Source organism: Haliotis rubra, unplaced genomic scaffold (genome assembly GCF_003918875.1).
Source record: "Haliotis rubra isolate DU_JTF1 unplaced genomic scaffold, ASM391887v1 Scf553, whole genome shotgun sequence".
NCBI classification, from domain to species: domain Eukaryota; kingdom Metazoa; phylum Mollusca; class Gastropoda; order Lepetellida; family Haliotidae; genus Haliotis; species Haliotis rubra.
This window is the reverse complement of record NW_025767250.1, coordinates 615891-636470: the sequence shown is the minus strand read 5'-3', so window position 1 is coordinate 636470 and position 20580 is coordinate 615891. Positions and strand designations below refer to the sequence as shown.

At 39.4% G+C, this 20580-nt stretch overlaps 1 protein-coding gene across 1 annotated transcript in view; it reads right to left on the bottom strand.

Annotated features, from left to right (window-relative positions):
- Nucleotides 1–20580, bottom strand: part of LOC124253804 (thrombospondin type-1 domain-containing protein 7B-like) — a gene marked incomplete at its 5' end in the record, with an annotated part of 166278 nt that overhangs the window by 45243 nt on the left and 100455 nt on the right. The window contains 9 exon segments of the mRNA XM_046687653.1: nt 5496–5680; nt 5683–5704; nt 7318–7417; nt 15601–15866; nt 16341–16455; nt 17474–17749; nt 18670–18826; nt 19400–19524; nt 20052–20230. Of these exon segments, the coding sequence (XP_046543609.1) occupies nt 5496–5680; nt 5683–5704; nt 7318–7417; nt 15601–15866; nt 16341–16455; nt 17474–17749; nt 18670–18826; nt 19400–19524; nt 20052–20230 (1425 nt within the window).

The following is a 20580-nucleotide window of genomic DNA, read 5'->3' as shown; positions in this document are numbered from 1 at the left end:
ATGGGAACCTTTGTCGGGTAATCTAAGTGGTGTTACCACTAATTATACCTGTTATAAATTCATTAACTGACCATCAAGTGAATGATCACAAGTAACATGTGTAGGTTTATACCACCTAACACGGGTTACAACAAGGGAGTATTAATTGCTGTATTGCATGCAATTTTAATATCATGTGAAAACTGACACTGTTTTGAGAATACGAACAGAACTTCATTGTTGCATAAGAAATACATATAAGCATTTGCTGTGTGCTAATACTGTATGTACCAGTTTACCTAAGTAAATTTTCAGATTCTTCTAGCAATGGCAAAGTAGGGTTGTTTAGTTTACAGATTCAAATACATCAAATGTCAATTTTTAATATCATACGTAATAGACGTCAAATTTTTACATGACATGATTAAATATCGAGGTAAAAAAACACAGAATGGGATCAATTTGGATCAGTCATTATACCGTCCAGGCATTAGAAAGCCTGAAAAAGCCCACACTGCTTTGATACTTTATTGAAAACATATAGCTTTCATTTTTCACAACAGTTGTCACGATTTCAGGTTTATACAAACCTGTAAACAAGATAATTTACCCCCTGAAATGTACATGAATTCTGCATCGGCCCTCATATCTATTCCTCATATGACGTCACAGAGACGTGCCGCTCCGATTGGTTGAAATTTGGTTCGTGGTGAGAATTGTGCACTGTTGTCAAAAAGGTCGATTTAAGTCAATTAAAGATCGAAATGAGTAGTTTTAATGGCGGGGTTTCATATATAACGATGCCAATTAGTGATTTATGTATTTGTACCCCCCTAGAGTATATGTGATCTTTAAATAAAAAGTACACAGGAGGACTCCATGGCTGTCATGAGAACACCTTGTTATTACCATCAACAGGCTACAACATCAATAGATAGATGTATTCTTTGATTGAATCCAACAGGTTTGAGAAACACGTCACCTCATGTCCCTTAATTGGTCTCCCATCAGTCATATGATAGGACTCAGCTACGAAGGTTACTTTTATGTTTTCCAGTGAAGCCTTCCAGTGTAGATGCCTGAGGCTGGTTTATGTGATTAGCCCATATTCCATTCAAAGTTTCCTCACAGTAAAAGGGTATCAACACCAGATGGTAATGCATAAGGTCTGGCTTGGGAGAAACATCTTTTTTTACTTGACAAGGGGTGGTTATTTATTAATGGAAGATATTTTGGTAGTAGCCTGTCCATTTAATTTCCTTATTAAATCAATAGTAGGTGCTACAAGGTTCTAGATCTTATTGGTGAAAAGAAAGGATCAGACGTTTCTCGTGGGCTGATGGAAGAACTATGCACAAGCAAGTGTAACTGAGGCATGTCATCAAATCAGGTTAAACAGCCTACCATCTTGAAGAAACTAACATCACACGTTGTGGAGGCTGTTGGTGTGTTGTGGAGTGTAGTGGAGGGCATTAGAGTTGTGGACAATGGTGGAGGGTGTTGGTGTGTTGTGGAGTGTAGTGGAGGGCATTAGAGTTGTGGAAATGGTGGAGGGTGTTGTTGTGTTGTGGAGTGTAGTGGAGGGCATTAGAGTTGTGGACAATGGTGGAGGGTGTCAGTGTGTTGTGGAGTGTAGTGGAGGGCCTTAGAGTTGCAGAAAATGGTGGAGGGTGTTGGTGTGTTGTGGAGTGTAGTGGAGGGCATTAGAGTTGTAGAAAATGGTGGAGGGTGTTGGTGTGTTGTGGAGTGTAGTGGAGGGCATTAGAGTTGTGGACAATGGTGGAGGGTGTTGGTGTGTTGTGGAGTGTAGTGGAGGGCATTAGAGTTGTGGACAATGGTGGAGGGTGTTGGTGTGTTGTGGAGTGTAGTGGAGGGCATTAGAGTTGTAGAAATGGTGGAGGTGTGTTGTGGTGGAGGTGTTGGTGTGTTGTGGAGTGTAGTGGAGGGCATTAGAGTTGTAGAAAATGGTGGAGGGTGTTGGTGTGTTGTGGAGTGTAGTGGAGGGCCTTAGAGTTGTGGAAAATGGTGGAGGGTGTTGGTGTGTTGTGGAGTGTAGTGGAGGGCCTTAGAGTTGTAGAAAATGGTGGAGGGTGTTGGTGTGTTGTGGAGTGTAGTGGAGGGCCTTAGAGTTGTAGAAAATGGTGGAGGGTGTTGGTGTGTTGTGGAGTGTAGTGGAGGCATTAGAGTTGTAGAAAATGGTGAGAGGTGTGTTGGTGTGTTGTGGAGTGTAGTGGAGGGCACTGAGTTGGTGTGTTGTGGAGCATTAGAGTTGTAGAAAATGGTGGAGGGTGTTGGTGTGTTGTGGAGTGTAGTGGAGGGCATTAGAGTTGTGGAAAATGGTGGAGAGTGTTGGTGTGTTGTGGAGTGTAGTGGAGGGCATTAGAGTTGTAGAAAATGGTAGAGGGTGTCGGTGTGTTGTGGAGCATAGTGGAGGACATTAGAGTTGTGGCAAATGGTAGAGGGTGTTGGTGTGTTGTGGAGTGTAGTGGAGGGCATTAGAGTTGTAGAAAATGGTGGAGAGTGTTGGTGTGTTGTGGAGTGTAGTGGAGGGCATTAGAGTTGTAGAAAATGGTAGAGGGTGTTGGTGTGTTGTGGAGTGTAGTGGAGGGCATTAGAGTTGTGGAAAATGGTGGAGAGTGTTGGTGTGTTGTGGAGTGTAGTGGAGGACATTAGAGTTGTGGAAAATGGTGGAGAGTGTTGGTGTGTTGTGGAGTGTAGTGGAGGACATTAGAGTTGTGGAAAATGGTGGAGGGTGTCAGTGTGTTGTGGAGTGTAGTGGAGGACATTAGAGTTGTGGAAAATGGTGGAGTGTGTTGAGGGTTTTGAGGGATGGGAGAGGGTGGTGCCAGAAAACTATGTGTTTGTGGGAGGTGGAGAATGCATTATCTATTGAGACTTCTGTCATATGTTAGTGTGTGTTTTCAGATGAACAAGTGACTTGCCTTGGTGTGTGTCTGGGCCTCCATGACACGTCTACCATTTTGTGAACAGCTCGCATCAGTAAGTGTTAAATGAATCACTATAGTACAAATATATGCTCATGATGTAGCCAGATTTGTTCCATTTCATTTTGGTGAAGTTTTCTTGTGAATATGGATGGGGTTTTGCCACTTTTACTTACTTGAGCTACCACAAATCATGTGAAGGAAAACAGGGAACCAAGTAACCATGTACCCTTGTTTCATAACTCAGTATGGTAGAAAAGGTCAACCTTTTTCATTGTCATCAAGGACTTTACTGAAGCTCAATAGTGAATTTAAAAACTAAGAAGTAGCTATTCCTAACATAAAATTGATAAACTTAACAATGGGTTGATAACTTTGTGATAAATTGTACTTGAACAAAATAATAAAAATAAACCCAAACAATCATGTGACAAAACAATAAATTAACGAAAGAGAACGGCCCCTCATCCCCTGAAACTGGTTCCACTGGGTACAAGGCATACATGAGGTGAACATGATGAGAGCAAGGGTCACTAATACGACTAGCTGTGACTCCCTACTATAGCTGTACAACAATTCAAAATGATAATTCTTGACAAAAGTACAAGATCTGTATCAAACCTTGCACTGCACCTTTCCTAGAAACAAAGAAGCCATTACCAAAATCTGGGAACACTCCATTAAATAATTGTACAGCTACTGGTTGAACAAGTTTGATGTGGAACTTTTTCCCAGAGTTCAAAAGATGTAATTTTTGAAAATGTTCAATAAATATAAAAACATAACTTTGCATTGCATCTCTCCTATAGATATGTATGGCGATCCCAAATTTGAAATAAATCCACTGAATAGGTTGAACAATACTTCCATATGGAACATTTGTTTAGTTCAAAATATGTAAATTGACACAACTCTTTAGAAAATTTGAAAATCGGAACCATGTTTTTACTTGAAAAGACTTATCTTAAATTGATGTAAATCTTGAAAAAAACAAAATAGCATAATCGAAATTTGCAATGCGACCCTCCTTTTGACAAATTCTAAAACATTCCAACCAATAGTTTTCATGTTATTGGTTGAACAAACTTTTCAAAGTTCAAATTTTAAATTGCTATAATTCTACAAAATAAAAATTACATAAACTATTATTATCAAAATTTGCACTGCACCTCTCTTTCTGACAAAGACAAAAACAAATTTGAAAACAATCCATCCAACAGTATTCAGGTTATGGGTTGAACAAAAATTTCTTCAGACATATTTAGGTCAGTGGTATAAAAAGTGCTACTTAGCCATGTGGGCCATGTGACTTTCTTGGAAGAATAATCACAGATTACTTGAAGAACCAGGAGTTTTTTCCAATGCTGAGTTTTTTCATCAGCTGACGACTCTCATACATGGCTTGCAGACACAAAGAGGATAAGTTCCACATGACATTATAGATTTCAGATTCTCTCAGTTAGTTTTACATATCATTGCACAAAATATATGGCTCAGTGTAACTGATAATAGTGATAATAGTTCTTTTCACACATCTTCAAATGTCAATAACATTATGGATCTTCAAAATTTGGTCCTGAAGCCTCTTCTTTGAATAATATTTGTGTGTACATTAACAGAAAGATTGTTTTAATGTTTTACAAAACTATGTTTATCATTCTTTAGTGAGTAAAGGCACTACAATGAAGATCAGATCATTATTTTTTGAAAATGTTTTCTATTATAGAAAATAAATCATTTCTTTTACTATCAAACGAAAAACTTGCCAATGTAATGTCTACTTTGATCAACAACAGATTCATCAACAACTAAGTTCCACCTCCAGTTGTTTCCAGGCAGCAAACTAACAACATTCACACTTAAGTCAAAAACTCCTTTCAATGGAGTTTACAAACAATGGATTGAGTTTTACTGGTTTCAGTAATGGAGCGGCAGCTGGGACAACAATTGTTTATCAATTTGACGCAGATGGGATAAAAAATTGTAGGTATATTTGTTTGCAGCAGCTTGGATAAATATTGTAGGCATATTTGTTTGCAGCAGCTTGGATAAATATTGTAGGCATATTTGTTTGCAGAAACTCTGACAAAAAATGCTTGTTTGCAGCAACCGTTTAGGAATAAGAATAAGAATTGTTTGTCTGTCCACAGGGACAACAATTATTTATTTGTTCTTTTGTTTGCAACTGGAACAACAATTGCTGGTTTGTTGGTTTGCAGCAGGTGAAGTGATGGGTTTTTAGTAGCAGCTGGGACAATTGTCTGTTTGTTGCAGCAGGAACAATAATTGGTTGGTTGTTTAAAACTTGAGGCAGAACCAACAACTGTTTGTAGCAGCTGGAGTGATGTTTGTTTGTGGCACCAATGGGCTTCAAGAAAGATGACTTACTATTCCAGCAATATCATACAAAGAATCTCAAGAATAGGTTTCAAGCATTGCCCATATGATGTGGAAAAGATTGTGATAGAATTTCACCTAATTGGCATGTCCTGCAGAAAACATTGGATGATAAGATGAAAATATTTTTATTAAAAAAATGAAAATTCTAAAACAAGATCCATGGAAACTGACCTGTGACATGAAGACCATCGGATCTCTGACACCACACATCTCTCTTCCCGTACCGATTCCATTCTGTGTGGAACCAGTAGAAGGAGTAGCATCTCTGGGCATGGCAAGGCTCTTCCTCCCATACCAACTCACTGCAGGGCACATTGTCTTGTCGAGGGTGGGCCAGGATAGCCGAGATCGAACCTTAACCCCAATATTCTGGGAGGAATCTAGGACAAAAAGTTGTCTTACAGTTTAAACATAACAACTCATTCAGACAGTCTGGGTGCATGGTACTTTTTAATTTACTGATTTCAAAAATTTCTGACTTGAACTACCAAGGCCCACATACACAAAGTTATCTTAGTATTGTAAGTGTCCATATCTAAGTATTTATGATGGTTGTTGAGCTTAGATGACTTTGTTGGGCCAGAAATTGATGTGTGTATTTATAATTGTCTGACTCCTTGTGATCCAATGAATGTGTAGTGTTTATAATAAAGCCAAAATGTTTGGGTCCTGATGGTCAGAAGAATGTGTAGTGTTTATAATAAGGCCAAAACGTTTGGGTCCTGATGGTCCAATGAATGTGTAGTGTTTATAATAAAGCCAAAACGTTTGGGTCCTGATGGTCCAATGAATGTGTAGTGTTTATAATAAAGCCAAAATGTTTATCCTGAAATGAAAGCCAAAAAGCCAAAATGTTTGGGTCCTGATGGTCCAATGAATGTGTAGTGTTTATAATAAAGCCAAAATGTTTGGGTCCTGATGGTCAGAAGAATGTGTAGTGTTTATAATAAGGCCAAAATGTTTGGGTCCTGATGGTCCAATGAATGTGTAGTGTTTATAATGAAGTACATATTGACTTCCAAACAGCAAAGGAAGATAATATTACACATGGGTGATTATGTGACTACCCTGCAGTGAATAGAACATCTACACAAAGTAGTATGTTATTATATTTGCCACATAAACAGAATTTGATTGTAGCAAACAAATAACATCAGCAACACAAATTGCAGGGTGTTAATTGTGACAGTTTGATTTCCTTATCTAAAGCCCCGTAAATATATAAAGAACTCTGAAGACTGACCCTGCATCTCTAATCCTAACCTTATCCTCATGACTGTCACTGTTAGAGTGAACCATGAGGACAACCCAGTAACCATTATCTGATATAGGCCACATGCTGCTGGCGACCAGTCTTCATATATAAGCAGCTGCAAGCTTCAAAAGAAAGTATTTTGTAGTATTTTTGTCACCATGTCTCCCCATGGCAAGGACTTCAACTCAACACCAACCAACCAATTGCTCCTTGAGGGACACTATGCTGTGTAGGTGACAAATTAAGACAGCTTTAACCTAGAGCTATAGCACTCAGAGGAAGAAGAAGTCAGAAACTCGATCATCAGGTCATTAAAAGTAGGAAAGTTTCATATTTCAAAATCCTTCAGGTCAAACAAATTTTATTTCCTGTTTTTCAAAACTGCAGTGTGGAGGCAATCTGAACATTATGAAAATAAAAAATAGGTTGATTTCTCTTTTAAAAAAGTATTTCTTATTTTTATGACAGTCTTTCAGCAAATTTAGGTTCAGTGAAACAACTCAACAAATGTGGCATCTCATAGAAGTGTTATAAGGTTTGATGAAGTTTCTGAGACACTGGGACCACCAGTCTCAGTACGGAACTGAATTACAGACATCGTGGGACCATATGAAACAAAACTGAGACGGTTCTTGTGAGATTATCACCACATGAGTCTCCCTCTAGTAGCAGGAAATAATATCACACGAGCTGATGGTTTGTCCCTTTAAGAGTGTGAGAGTACAAGACTGTACGCACCATGACTGAAATCTTGGCAGCTGATATGGCACTCGCTCCACTGGGACCATTTGGACATGAGACACTCTCCTGGACACGGCACATGGCATGGCTGAACTGTCTGGAAGATGAACAATGATAATCAGGAGAACTTCAAATCTTCTGTCAGCTAAAACTTTCTTCTGAGTCTGTAACAAAGCCTGCATCATTCAGGCAAATATATTCATCATATTGTCTTGAAGTTGTGGTATAAGTTTGTATCTCACACTGTGACTGTGGTATACGTTTGTATCTCACACAGTGACTGTGGTATAAGTTTGTATCTCACACAGTCACTGTGGTATAAGTTTGTATCTAAAACTGTGACTGTGGTATAAGTTTGTATCTCACACTGTCACTGTAGTGTAAGTTTATATTTCACACTGTCACGGTGGTGTAAGTTTGTATCTCACACTGTGACTGTGGTATAAGTTTGTGTCTCACACTGTGACTGTGGTATAAGTTTGTATCTCACACTGTGACTGTGGTATAAGTTTGTATCTCACACAGTGACTGTGGTATGAGTTTGTATTTCACACTGTCACTGTGGTGTAAGTTTGTGTCTCACACTGTCACTGTGGTATAAGTTTGTATCTCACACTGTCACTGTGGTGTAAGTTTGTATTTCACACTGTCACTGTGGTGTAAGTTTGTATCTCACACTGTCACTGTGGTATAAGTTTGTATCTCACACTGTCACTGTGGTGTAAGTTTGTGTCTCACACTGTCACTGTGGTATAAGTTTGTGTCTCACACTGTCACTGTGGTGTAAGTTTGTATCTCACACTGTCACTGTGGTATAAGTTTGTATCTCACACTGTGACTGTGGTATAAGTTTGTATCTCACACTGTCACTGTGGTATAAGTTTGTGTCTCACACTGTCACTGTGGTGTAAGTTTGTATCTCACACTGTCACTGTGGTGTAAGTTTGTATTTCACACTGTCACGGTGGTGTAAGTTTGTATCTCACACTGTGACTGTGGTATAAGTTTGGATCTCACACTGTGACTGTGGTATAAGTTTGGATCTCACACTGTGACTGTGGTATAAGTTTGTATCTCACACAGTGACTGTGGTATAAGTTTGTATTTCACACTGTCACTGTGGTGTAAGTTTGTATTTCACACTGTCACTGTGGTGTAAGCTTGTGTCTCACACTGTCACTGTGGTATAAGTTTGTATTTCACACTGTCACTGTGGTGTAAGCTTGTGTCTCACACTGTCACTGTGGTATAAGTTTGTATTTCACACTGTCACTGTGGTGTAAGTTTGTATTTCACACTGTCACTGTGGTATAAGTTTGTATTTCACACTGTCACTGTGGTGTAAGTTTGTATTTCACACTGTCACTGAGGTATAAGTTTGTATCTCACACTGTCACTGTGGTGTAAGTTTGTATTTCACACTGTCACTGTGGTGTAAGTTTGTATTTCACACTGTCACTGTGGTATAAGTTTGTGTCTCACACTGTCACTGTGGTATAAGTTTGTATCTCACACTGTCACTGTGGTATAAGTTTGTGTCTCACACTGTCACTGTGGTATAAGTTTGTATCTCACACTGTCACTGTGGTGTAAGTTTGTATCTCACACTGTCACTGTGGTATAAGTTTGTATCTCACACTGTCACTGTGGTATAAGTTTGTGTCTCACACTGTCACTGTGGTGTAAGTTTGTATCTCACACTGTCACTGTGGTGTAAGTTTGTATTTCACACTGTCACTGTGGTATAAGTTCGTATTTCACACTGTCACTGTGGTGTAAGCTTTCATCTCACACTGTCACTGTGGTGTAAGTTTGTATTTCACACTGTCACTGAGGTGTAAGTTTGTATCTCACACTGTCACTGTAGTGTAAGTTAGTATTTCACACTGTCACGGTGGTGTAAGTTTGTATCTCACACTGTGACTGTGGTATAAGTTTGGATCTCACACTGTGACTGTGGTATAAGTTTGTATCTCACACTGTCACTGTGGTATAAGTTTGTGTCTCACACTTTCACTTTGGTGTAAGTTTGTATCTCACACTGTCACTGTGGTATAAGTTTGTATCTCACACTGTCACTGTGGTATAAGTTTGTGTCTCACACTGTCACTGTGGTGTAAGTTTGTATCTCACACTGTCACTGTGGTATAAGTTTGTGTCTCACACTGTCACTGAGGTGTAAGTTTGTATCTGACACTGTAGTGTAAGTTTGTATTTCACTGTGGTGTAAGTTTGTATCTCACACTGTGACTGTGGTATAAGTTTGGATCTCACACTGTGACTGTGGTATAAGTTTGTATCTCACACTGTGACTGTGGTATAAGTTTGTATCTCACACTGTCACTGTGGTATAAGTTTGTATTTCACACTGTCACTGTGGTGTAAGTCTGATTTCACACTGTCACTGAGGTGTAAGTTTGTATTTCACACTTGTAACTGTGGTGTAAGTTTGTATTTCACACTGTCACTGTGGTATAAGTTTGTATCTCACACTGTCACTGTGGTATAAGCTTTCATCTCACACTGTCACTGTGGTATAAGCTTGTATCTTGCACTGTCACTGTGGTATAAGCATGTATCTGCCTGCTAGATATACATGGCTGACTTTTAAAGAACTTTAAAGCTATGCAATATTTCTATTAACTCCCTTGACTGACAAGTTAATTCAACATGAAGTGGCCTGTTTGGCCAATGTACAATGTACATGTGTTTTGTACAAAAATGTTGGTTAAATACACATTTATTCCTGGTAATTATTCACAGTGATTAATACATAGCTACAGTGGAGAAAGCTGCATCAATAATATGTAAGACGGGAACGATTCTCCATCACACAGTGAGTTGGTTGTCACAACTGGCTGTCTCCACACATAGTGCACATTTAAAGAAGATCATGTGTTTAATGAGAAAAATCCAAGAAACCTGAAGCTATGCAGTATGCCTCAACTTGCTGCCATTTCTCAATTGATCATTTATAATTTGTCAACCTTAACCTTGGCTTCAAGTGTATATTAACAGCTTTTGAGAAATATGCCCAGAGGGAGAAGAAAGCTTTACATTATTTGTTTGACAGCATTCACACCTGTAATTAGGTATACAGGTAAAATAAATGTGAATGTGGAAACAGTCTAATTCATGTCAGAATGAAAAACTGACTCTTTCGTTATGATGCATCCCTGGTGTCATCAATGATTTTCAGGATTCCATTCAATTCATATCACTTTACCACTATTTAAGCCTAGAGGAATCTGTTTCAGTAGATAAACTGGGATGGTTATTCTCTGGTATATGTACTTCATGTCTAAAATGTTTGTTAAGGGCAGGGAGGCTTTAAACATTATTATTTGGATGGAGGGCTTACAGTATCCATATTGTCATGCGTTTGAAGAACAAACAAATTGGAAAACATATTGGAGATTCAACAGTCGATTTTTATTGCTAAAGTTTATTGTTTGAACTGTTTGAAAAATATTTGATCAATATCATGTCAGAAAAAAAGAAATAACATGGCTTTTTATGCTCTAAGTTTTTATACATGTCGTCCCAATTTATTATAAAAGCCATCATTTCCCATCAGTGCGTTCAACGTAAAAGTATAAAATCATGGTAATTAAGCCTGCAAAGAGAGCTTCTAGTGCCCCAGGTGAAGTGTTATAGATGGCTTGACTAACCTCACATGACTAACCTCAAGGTTTTGTTCGGTAGTTCTCACTGATAAAACAGTACCTACAGTACCTATTTAGAAAAAAGGTAACATTTACAGGATCGTATTCTGAATGTGTAATGGAATGTTACAGTGACAAAACATTATGCATTTAAACAGTTCATTTATTATACAAGTTATTTTTAATTTAAAAGACAAACTATAAACAATGACCATCTCATACTACAGCAATGACACAGGACAGACTTTGCATGCTGGTCACCAGTCTACAACCACCTGACATGCCTCAGTGGACACAGCTTCAAAACCTTTCCATCTTCACAGGAAATACCTGCTGCAGCAACAAATAACCTTAAGTCAAGTTGTGTTAGAGTGTTAACTGTAGAATTTTGTCAAAGAAGGTCCACAAAATAGGAGAGACAAGAGGTACTACCTTTTCCGGTTTTCATTTTTCTGCTAATGGTTTAAAATCTAACCACCCAACTTTCTGTGCAATGCTGAAAGCTAAACACATCAGTATGCTGGAGAAAAAAGCAAGTCTCTGGGGTGTATTGAAGTGTTATATCAGTATGGTATAATGCCCTCTACTGGCCAACCCCTGTCTATCAAGTCACATCAGCCAAACACATCAGTATGCTGGAGAAATAAAGCAAGTCTCTGGGGAGTATTGAAGTGTTATAACAGTATGGTATAACGCCCTCTACTGGCCAACTCCTGTCTATTAAGCCACATCAGCAAGTGAAAACATCAATAATTTATGGTTATCTAAAAAAACAAATTAATAAACAGATCCAGGCTGAAACACATTGGGCACAATCCCACATTTGTAATAAAAAATGTTTGTCGTCTCTTTTTTTCTCTACAATATCTGTCACACAGCACGATACCGAACTGGTGCCATTAGTACAAATATCTTTCAGGAAGTAATTTTATAAAAACATACTTTTGAGTTACAAGTATTTTATTCATGCATTCACACACACATGTATCATAAATGGAAATTTACAGGGCTTACTTTCAGTGTAAATGACTTTTACACAAGTACTATTATCCTAAAACTAGTTTTATCCATTTGCTGCTGACTTCTGACATAACAATCTAAACTTAAAATGGTGACAAAGAAACCCTGCAATGATGAAATATCTCTTTCCACCTTGTACACACACACGTGAAATGTCCAACAATACACTCTTATGTTCATGGAATAGAAAAATTGTAGCTGTTCTTACAAGTAATGTCCATTTTTTAAATATAAGATATCAGTCAAATTACGGATTTTTTTCATACGGATTCCTTTTGTTATAAAGAATTGTGATCATGTGACTTTTCTATAAGGCTTCAAGATTTGTCTGAACAGATTCCCCATCGAAGCACTATTATTAGAATGTTTTGATGGCTGATAAAAGGATTTTCATCAAAAGAGAGCCAAAAAACCCTAGATTATTTCATTAAAATTGATTTTTCAACAAGATGTATGCCTGAAATGCATGCTTATGATCATTACTCAGAAATATCTTTTTATTCACTTTCCATTTTTTCTGACATATTTATGATTCATGTTCCTGAGGCCAAAAGCAGGGCTACTGACTGCTGACATGCTGACCAACCCAATGAGACACAAATTCTCCCAAATCCAAGAGATTTTGAGATTTTATATGAAAAGATATTCTGATCTTGAAGCTTATTCAGAAAAATTCTCATAAACTAGGTAATAGCTGTGAATGTTTTGCAAGTCATGAAAGCAGAAAAGCCTGGTTTTTGAGGGTTTACACAGGTGATAGGCCTCCAGCAATGCAATTCCCTGGACTGACTCAGGGACTCCTCTATGGATGGGGGATTATCTTGGAATAATTGTGCAGAGAGAATATTCAAGGACTGTGTCCTTGTCTGATGTGATGAATACGTCAGTGTGTCATAGATAACGAACAGTATTAGGACAATTTGTGTGACCTTATCTGTCTCGTAGGAAGGTAGCAGAGGAACTGAGGGCAATCTCTGTATGTGCATTAGAACATGATCTCCCATAAGAAGGGATGTTAGCAAGTTGATATCCTGCTAACACTTTATGTCTCTAAGTTATTAGAAGGAGAAGGAACCATATTTTTTCTAGAAACACCAGCATAAAGAATGACTGTCAATATCATATATTCATCCTGAAAAGTGCCTGAGCTGCTGCCATTGTGTGGCCTCGTTTATCAACAGAACAAACTAGCTACAGTCATGGAGATACCTACATGGCATCTGTCAGATACCATATGTCTTGTGAGTTGTTTCACAAGGTCGATATTGAGTGGTAATGGTATCAGGATTGCAGTGATTTGTTTCTTACATGTCAGAAAATCCCATCATTTGACCACTTCATCAATGAATAGTTTCCTATTCTCATGATCACAAAATGCACTGGTCATGAGTGACATCATCCAGCTCAAAGACTACTGCACACCTAGTGTGAGCCACCACAAAACAGGTCAATCTGTACATTATCAAGGGATGAGAATTATGCAAACTAGGTGTGTAAGAAATAACCAAACATTCACACTTCCTGTGACTCAATACCACTTACACACAATGTGTACGTATGGCTGGATCACACTACACTATCTCCTACTTCACATTTTTCAAAGTTTTGAAAGAAAATTCAATAATCAATTTTACTGTGGCCTGAGGGCACAAATTAAGGTCAAATAAAACAAGAGTCATCAGAAGATGACATATCCCCCCGGCCCCCACATCTTTGAAAGAACAAATCATCTGACAGTTACTTAAAGTCCAGCTTGATATTAGACTAAGTGCAAGTCGTTTCCATGGAAATCATGAAAAAAATAAATGACAAAAATCTGCAAATAGCAAAAGGCACCACTTCAAGATCTGCCTCACATATCTGCCAAGTTTTACTGAAAGATATTAAGAAGTTTTTGAGTTGTGCTCCGGAAACGAAACCCACCCCACCCTTTTGGGACTAAGTCCGAATCGTTTCCATGAAAACCAGGAAAAATAAAAATGCCAAAAAACTGCAAGTAGCACAACTTAAGGTTCTGTTGATATATCTACCAGGTTTTGTTGAAAAATATTGAACGGTTCTTGAGTTATGCTCCGGAAACGAAGCCCACCCTCCCTTTTGGGATTAAGTCCGAATCATTTCCATGAAAATCGGGAAAAATTAATATGCCAAAATTCGGCCAAATAGCAAAAGGCACCACTTTGGCATCTGCCTCACATATCTGCCAAGTTTTGCTGAAAGATATTAAGAAGTTTTCCAGTTGTGCTCTGGGAACAAAACACTTCCCTCCTTTTGGGACTTAGTCCGAATCGTTTCCATGGAAACCGGGAAAAATAAAAATGCCAAAAATATGCAAACACCAAAAGGCACCACTTAAGGTTCTGTTTGATATATCTACCAAGTTTTGTTGAAAAATATTGAACGGTCCTTGAGTTATGCTCCGGAAACGAAGCCCACCCCTCACTTTTGGGACTAAGTCCGAATCATTTTCATGGAAACCGGGAAAAATAAAAATGCCAAAAATCTGCAAATAGCAAAAGGCACAACTTAAGGTTCTGTTTGATATATCTACCAAGTTTTGTTGAAAAATATTTAACTGTTCTTGAGTTATGCTCCGGAAACGAAGCCCACCCCTCTTTAAGACTAAGTCCAAAACGTTTCCATGGAAACCGAGAAAAAAAAAATGACAATAATCTGTAAATAGCAAAAGGCACCACCTTAGGTTATGTTTGACATATCTACCAATTTGAGTTATGCTCCGGAAACCAAATGATTACGGACGGACGGACGGACGGACGGACGGACGGACGGACGTGGCGACGACTATATCCCCCCGCATTACAAGCCGGGCGGATAAAAATGAGAAAAAAATGAAACAGTTTTTGAAATATTTAAGTATATGGCACCACCAAGTTTGTGATTCATCATGTTCAATTTGACTTGTATGTATTTTCTTCACAAAGAATAACTGGTGCTTATGTATGGGTGTGTATGCAGTCCAACAACACAAGGTAGGGAATACGCAATTTTATCACCCAAATAATGATAACAACTAGCAGATTGTTAAAAGATGTTTCTCTCGTCTGGAGGACACCTTCAGCATGAGACAGGCTGCTGTGGGAAGATGCCCGATGCATTCCCAGAGTCACAAATATGACTTTGTAGTCATCACAGACTGCTCTACTGTATAATTAGAATGGTCTACATCTAATACAACAGTGGATGAGTGGGTTTGGAAACCCTTAATGCTACACTGAATAGTGAAGGACATGACCCTGACAGATCATAGGATCAAAATAAGGTAAATCTGTGTTTTGATCCCTGGCATTGTAAAGGGTGGCAACTCTGATAGTGTCCTAAAACAAACACTCGTCACCTTGTGCAACCAATGAAGTTAAAATCTCTCATGATATTTTATGAACTGATCACTGAAAATCAGTGATGACACCATGTTTTTGTTTGAAGGGTGAGTATGTCCTGTCCGACCACTAGCACCTGTCTATTACAGGATTTGCCTTAACAACTAAAAGTTGACTGGGTCCAAACTGTAGATACACATAACTTGAACTATGTTGAACTTATGTCCAGGTCTTTGTTTGTGTTTATCAAATCCTACCTTCATAACCAGTTTGGCCACATCGACTGGGCACTTGTTGGTTTCAACTGCCACCCCGTCTTCCCCAACACAGGAAACATTACGTCTCTGTATGCTCTCTCCACACACTCCAGTCTCTGCCTCACATTCTGACCAGTCAGAGACCACCCAGCGGTAGCAGCCTTTCTTGAAGCAAGGTTTGGACTGGCGCAGCTCTCTCTCTGGAGGACATCTTCGACCATTACCAAGAGGGTTCTCAATCACTGTCCTGTTCCTCTGTGTAACACCTGGAAGAAAGAGTGAGTGAGTGAGTGAGTGAGTGAGTCAGTCAGTCAGTCAGTCAAGCAGTCAAGCAGTCAAGCAGTCGGTCAGTCAGTCACTCACTCACAATAGTGAGTGAGTGAGTGAATCGGTCGGTCGGTTGGTCGGTCGGTCGGTCAGGCCCATCCTTGTTGGGGGCCACTGATAATAAACTGTAAGAATAATGAAATAAAAGCAACAAGCATCTTTGCATATTCAAGAACCAAAGTCCATTGTACAATTCCAACTACACCACCCGCATGTGTTTATGAATCACTTTCACACAGAGATAATACTCAGTGTTTGTGAAAAACAAATTGACCTCTATCAAGATTCATTTAATGACTCTCACCCTAGAATCCTCATGTGAGTGTTTTTTCACAGGTATGTGTGCACAAAAATACATAATTAAACACTAGGAATTAGAAGATTTTATTGCAAACAAAATTACTGTTACGTACCAAGACCACATTCTGTTGTGCATGGTGTCCAGTCTGACCAGTCAGAGAGCAGACAGTCGTTATCACATGGTATCTCACACGACACAACCATGGACTCGATCACTTCACCCTGGATCTGGAACAAAGAGAAGTCATTCAAAATTTGGCTCATAAACCTTGCTATCCAACAGTAAGTGAGTGAGTGAGTTAGTGAATTAATCTCATCGGCATTAGTTCAGCCATGTAGCAATAGGACTAAGTTTACACCTATACCCAAGTCCATTATACAGTTGATTTTATACTTAAAAGCAACTTTTATGAACACATGATACTAAGCACAGTGGAATCAAACAGGCAGATTAACACTTCATATTCCATGAATATATTGTACAGGGACATGGATGAATGCACTCTCAAGTTCATAATTTCTTCCACATTCACATTCATAATTTCTCTTTACTTCAAATTCTGTCTGTACTGGGACACAATGGTATCACAAGTTCTCTCCCCTACCTCCACTGATGTACGTTCCAGTGGATGTTTGTACCACACAACAGATACCACTGTACTGGGACACAATGGTATCACAAGTTCTCTCCCCTACCTCCACTGATGTACGTTCCAGTGGATGTTTGTAACACACAACAGATACCACTGTACACAACAGATACCACTGTACTGGGACACAATGGTATCACAAGTTCTCTCCCCTACCTCCACTGATGTACGTTCCAGTGGATGTTTGTAACACACAACAGATACCACTGTACTGGGACACAATGGTATCACAAGTTCTCTCCCCTACCTCCACTGATGTACGTTCCAGTGGATGTTTGTAACACACAACATGTACCACTGTTCTGGTCAACATGTAGGGTGTCTGATGAAGGGAAATATACCTCCAGACAACCCACATGGGGGGGTACAATGTGTGAGGCCATTTCTGGTGTGCCCCACCATGATATTGCTGGAATAGTACTAAAAGTGGTGTAAAACTCAACTCACTCACTCACTAAACACTGACTAGGTGACTATAGACTAGTACATTTCAATTAAGTCCTTGGTTCATCTATAGAAAGGCATTACAGTAAGTACTTGTCAAAAGGGAAAATAATATGGTTACTAAGGTAACTGACTGAAATAGCTGCACTCACTTTTGTACAGTGGATGTTGTTGACCGTCCGGCCGCTCTCATCTCGACACCATGCGTACCTCTCCTTGTGTCCCACACCACACTCATCATGCCCGCTGTTCACCAAACACGATGTCCACTCAGACAGCTGCCAGGAGTACTCGATACAGTTGTCTCCCCTGACACAGGGTCGCTGTTCCGCCATGTGTGTGCAGTTGTTGTGGGACTTGATAAAGTATGATGCTGGTTTCCGCAGAAGTTTACGAGACCTTCTCTGGATCTGGCGGCCATTACATGGCTGTAACAGACGGCTATACATTACATTATGTTCAATGCTGTTGTAGCATGTATTTCTAGTAATTCTCACTGACAATAATAAATTCAGATTCATATTCTTACTGAACTTGTCTTCACATACACATATCATTTTAAATGATTCCAAATACGACCAAATATCCTATGACCTACACTAGGTGATTCTGAGGGATGTTCTGATGAGTCAATTCTTGATGAATTCTAAACCTGTTAAAGTGTCCTACTGATCCTAGACTGAATATTTGCTACTACCACCAACATCTGCATTTGAGGAGGATCCAATCAGGCTCGCCCCATGAGCTTCCATGTTCACCTCTACGACCTTCTGTCTTGTTGCCACATGACTCCCCCAAGAGTCTCTTTATTGCCACAACAATTGTCTGGCACAGGCCAACCTCAATCCTAACTATAAGGCAATAAAAGCTGGGGATACTGTAGGCCTAAGTTCAGATGAGTAGCTACATTGATGTAATCTAAAATCTTCACAGTGCCTTTATCAACCCCAATCCTAACTACATGGCAACAGAAGTTGGGGCTATTGTAGGCCTATGTTCTGATGTGTTGTTACATTGATGTAATCTAAACTCTTCACAGTGCCCTTACCAACCCCAAACCTATTTATATGGCGATAGAAGCTGGGGCTATTGTAGGCCTATGTTCTGATGTATTGTTACATTGATGTAATCTAAACTCTTCACAGTGCCCTTACCAACCCCAAACCTATTCATATGGCGATAGAAGCTGGGGCTATTGTAGGCCTATGTTCTGATGTATTGTTACATTGATGTAATCTAAACTCTTCACAGTGCCTTTATCAACCCCAATCGTATTCATATGGCAATAGAAGCATTTGTCCTGATGGGTCCTTGATGAAGTGTAATCTCATTACAGTGTCACACTGACCTGGGTGCAGGCTGTCCATGGTGTCCAGTCACTGAACACACAGTCCCCAGGGCAGGGCAGTAGACAAACTTGGTTCTCTTGTGGACTGTCATGCTGATCACACAGACTGTCATCGGGGAACGTTCCAGCCAGTCGTGTCTCTCCGATAGTTTTACACCTGAGAGGACAGATACATTTGGTCATCAACATGGTATGTTTATTTGTATAAAGATATGGTCATGTAGTTTGAGTGAGTGAGTGACTGACTGAGAGTGAGTGAAGAGTTTGAACAGTGCTCCAGTCAAATCACAGCACATCAGCTTAATGTGGCAGAAAAGCCAAAAGCCCTGTGTTTTTTATCAATCTTACCTTCATACCTCGTTTGGCCACATCCCATGAGAACGGGTGTGGTGCTGACAAATGGAGACATATAATGAAGCTCAAATCAGGATTAAAACTCATGATTCAAAGGACCATCTGTACGGAGAATTGTGTAGATGATTGGGCCACCGGGTCCCCGATGGAGGGGAATCAAGGTGAGTAATCTCTGTCATTGATTTTAAATATTTAGAATGCTGAAGTGCAGACTTTACCACTTGGTCAAAACACAAGAGGATTAAGATCAGGGTATATGTAATGTGATCTTGATGGCAAGAACAACAGGAGCATCTCCACACTATAATGCAACGCCCCCACCTCAACACCACAAATACCAATACCAAATTGTCCACATCCACACTCTGTAACTGACCTGACAGATCTCGACTGTGTTCCATGTCCACATCCGGTCCCCGTCATGGGGCGACACGACCCCCACTTAGATGCCTCCCAGACATGGTACTCACAGGGTGACCGACACACTCGACTCTGGGTCTCCTGAATCGGACAGCACAAACATGGAAAATACGTAATTGTCATTAGTTAAATTGAGGTTTAAAAAAATTACAAGTTTTTCTGGTTCAACCAGCATCACCATGGAAGCCAACATTTACAGTAATCTAACTGATTTAGTTCCAAATATAAATTAGGATTAAAATAACTACAGATAACTCCATGGTCTAAAGATAGTGGTAGTTTGATTTCCGAATGTACCATATCAAAAGATGTTAAAAGATAATTTGTATTTTAAAGAATATAACAAAATAAACAATGCCACATGGCTGGAGTATTGCTAAGTGCAACATTAAACAAAACAAACAACAAAATAGAAAATAAAAACTTTGATTGTTTCTGATAAGAAGCATTTGTAATAATACAATCATTGAAATGAATTTCAAAATTATTTACCATGGAATAATTTGACTGACTCCAAAATAAGCATTTATCGGTACTATTTATCGAAAGTGTACAAGCAAATGTCTACGAAGGCATGCATGTCATCTGAGGATCCTGCTAGTGCTTACCTTCCGGGTGCCATCTAGTGAAGGGCACTTCCTGCCCCCATCAGCTGGCTGTGTTGCGATGCTGCGGAATCGTAGCTGCATTCCAGACCCACACTTGACACTGCACTGTGACCACTCGCTCCACTCGGTCATCTCACAGTCCACCGGACAGGGCACGATACACATCTCCTCCTTGTACTCTGAGGGAAACAAGACATCACCTGACTGTTCTCTGTGTTCTAATTCATACCTGTACCTTTAACATTAAACATGTGCCATTAAGGTCATATAGATCTGATACCCAATTCCTTACAAGGTCTGGAGTCACTGATGTTCATACAGATCAAGTACCCAATTCTTGTCAAGATCTAGCATCTGTGATGCTCATATAGATCAGGAACTCAATTCCTGTGCTTCACTTTAGGGCACGACTGTAGTCCTAGAAACTCTCAGTCAAGCTGACAAACATGGTGACCATTGCTGCTCAACTTCACTGGACCGCAAGCAGCAGTGTGGCACAGTATATACAGAGAAAAACATCCCTTACCAT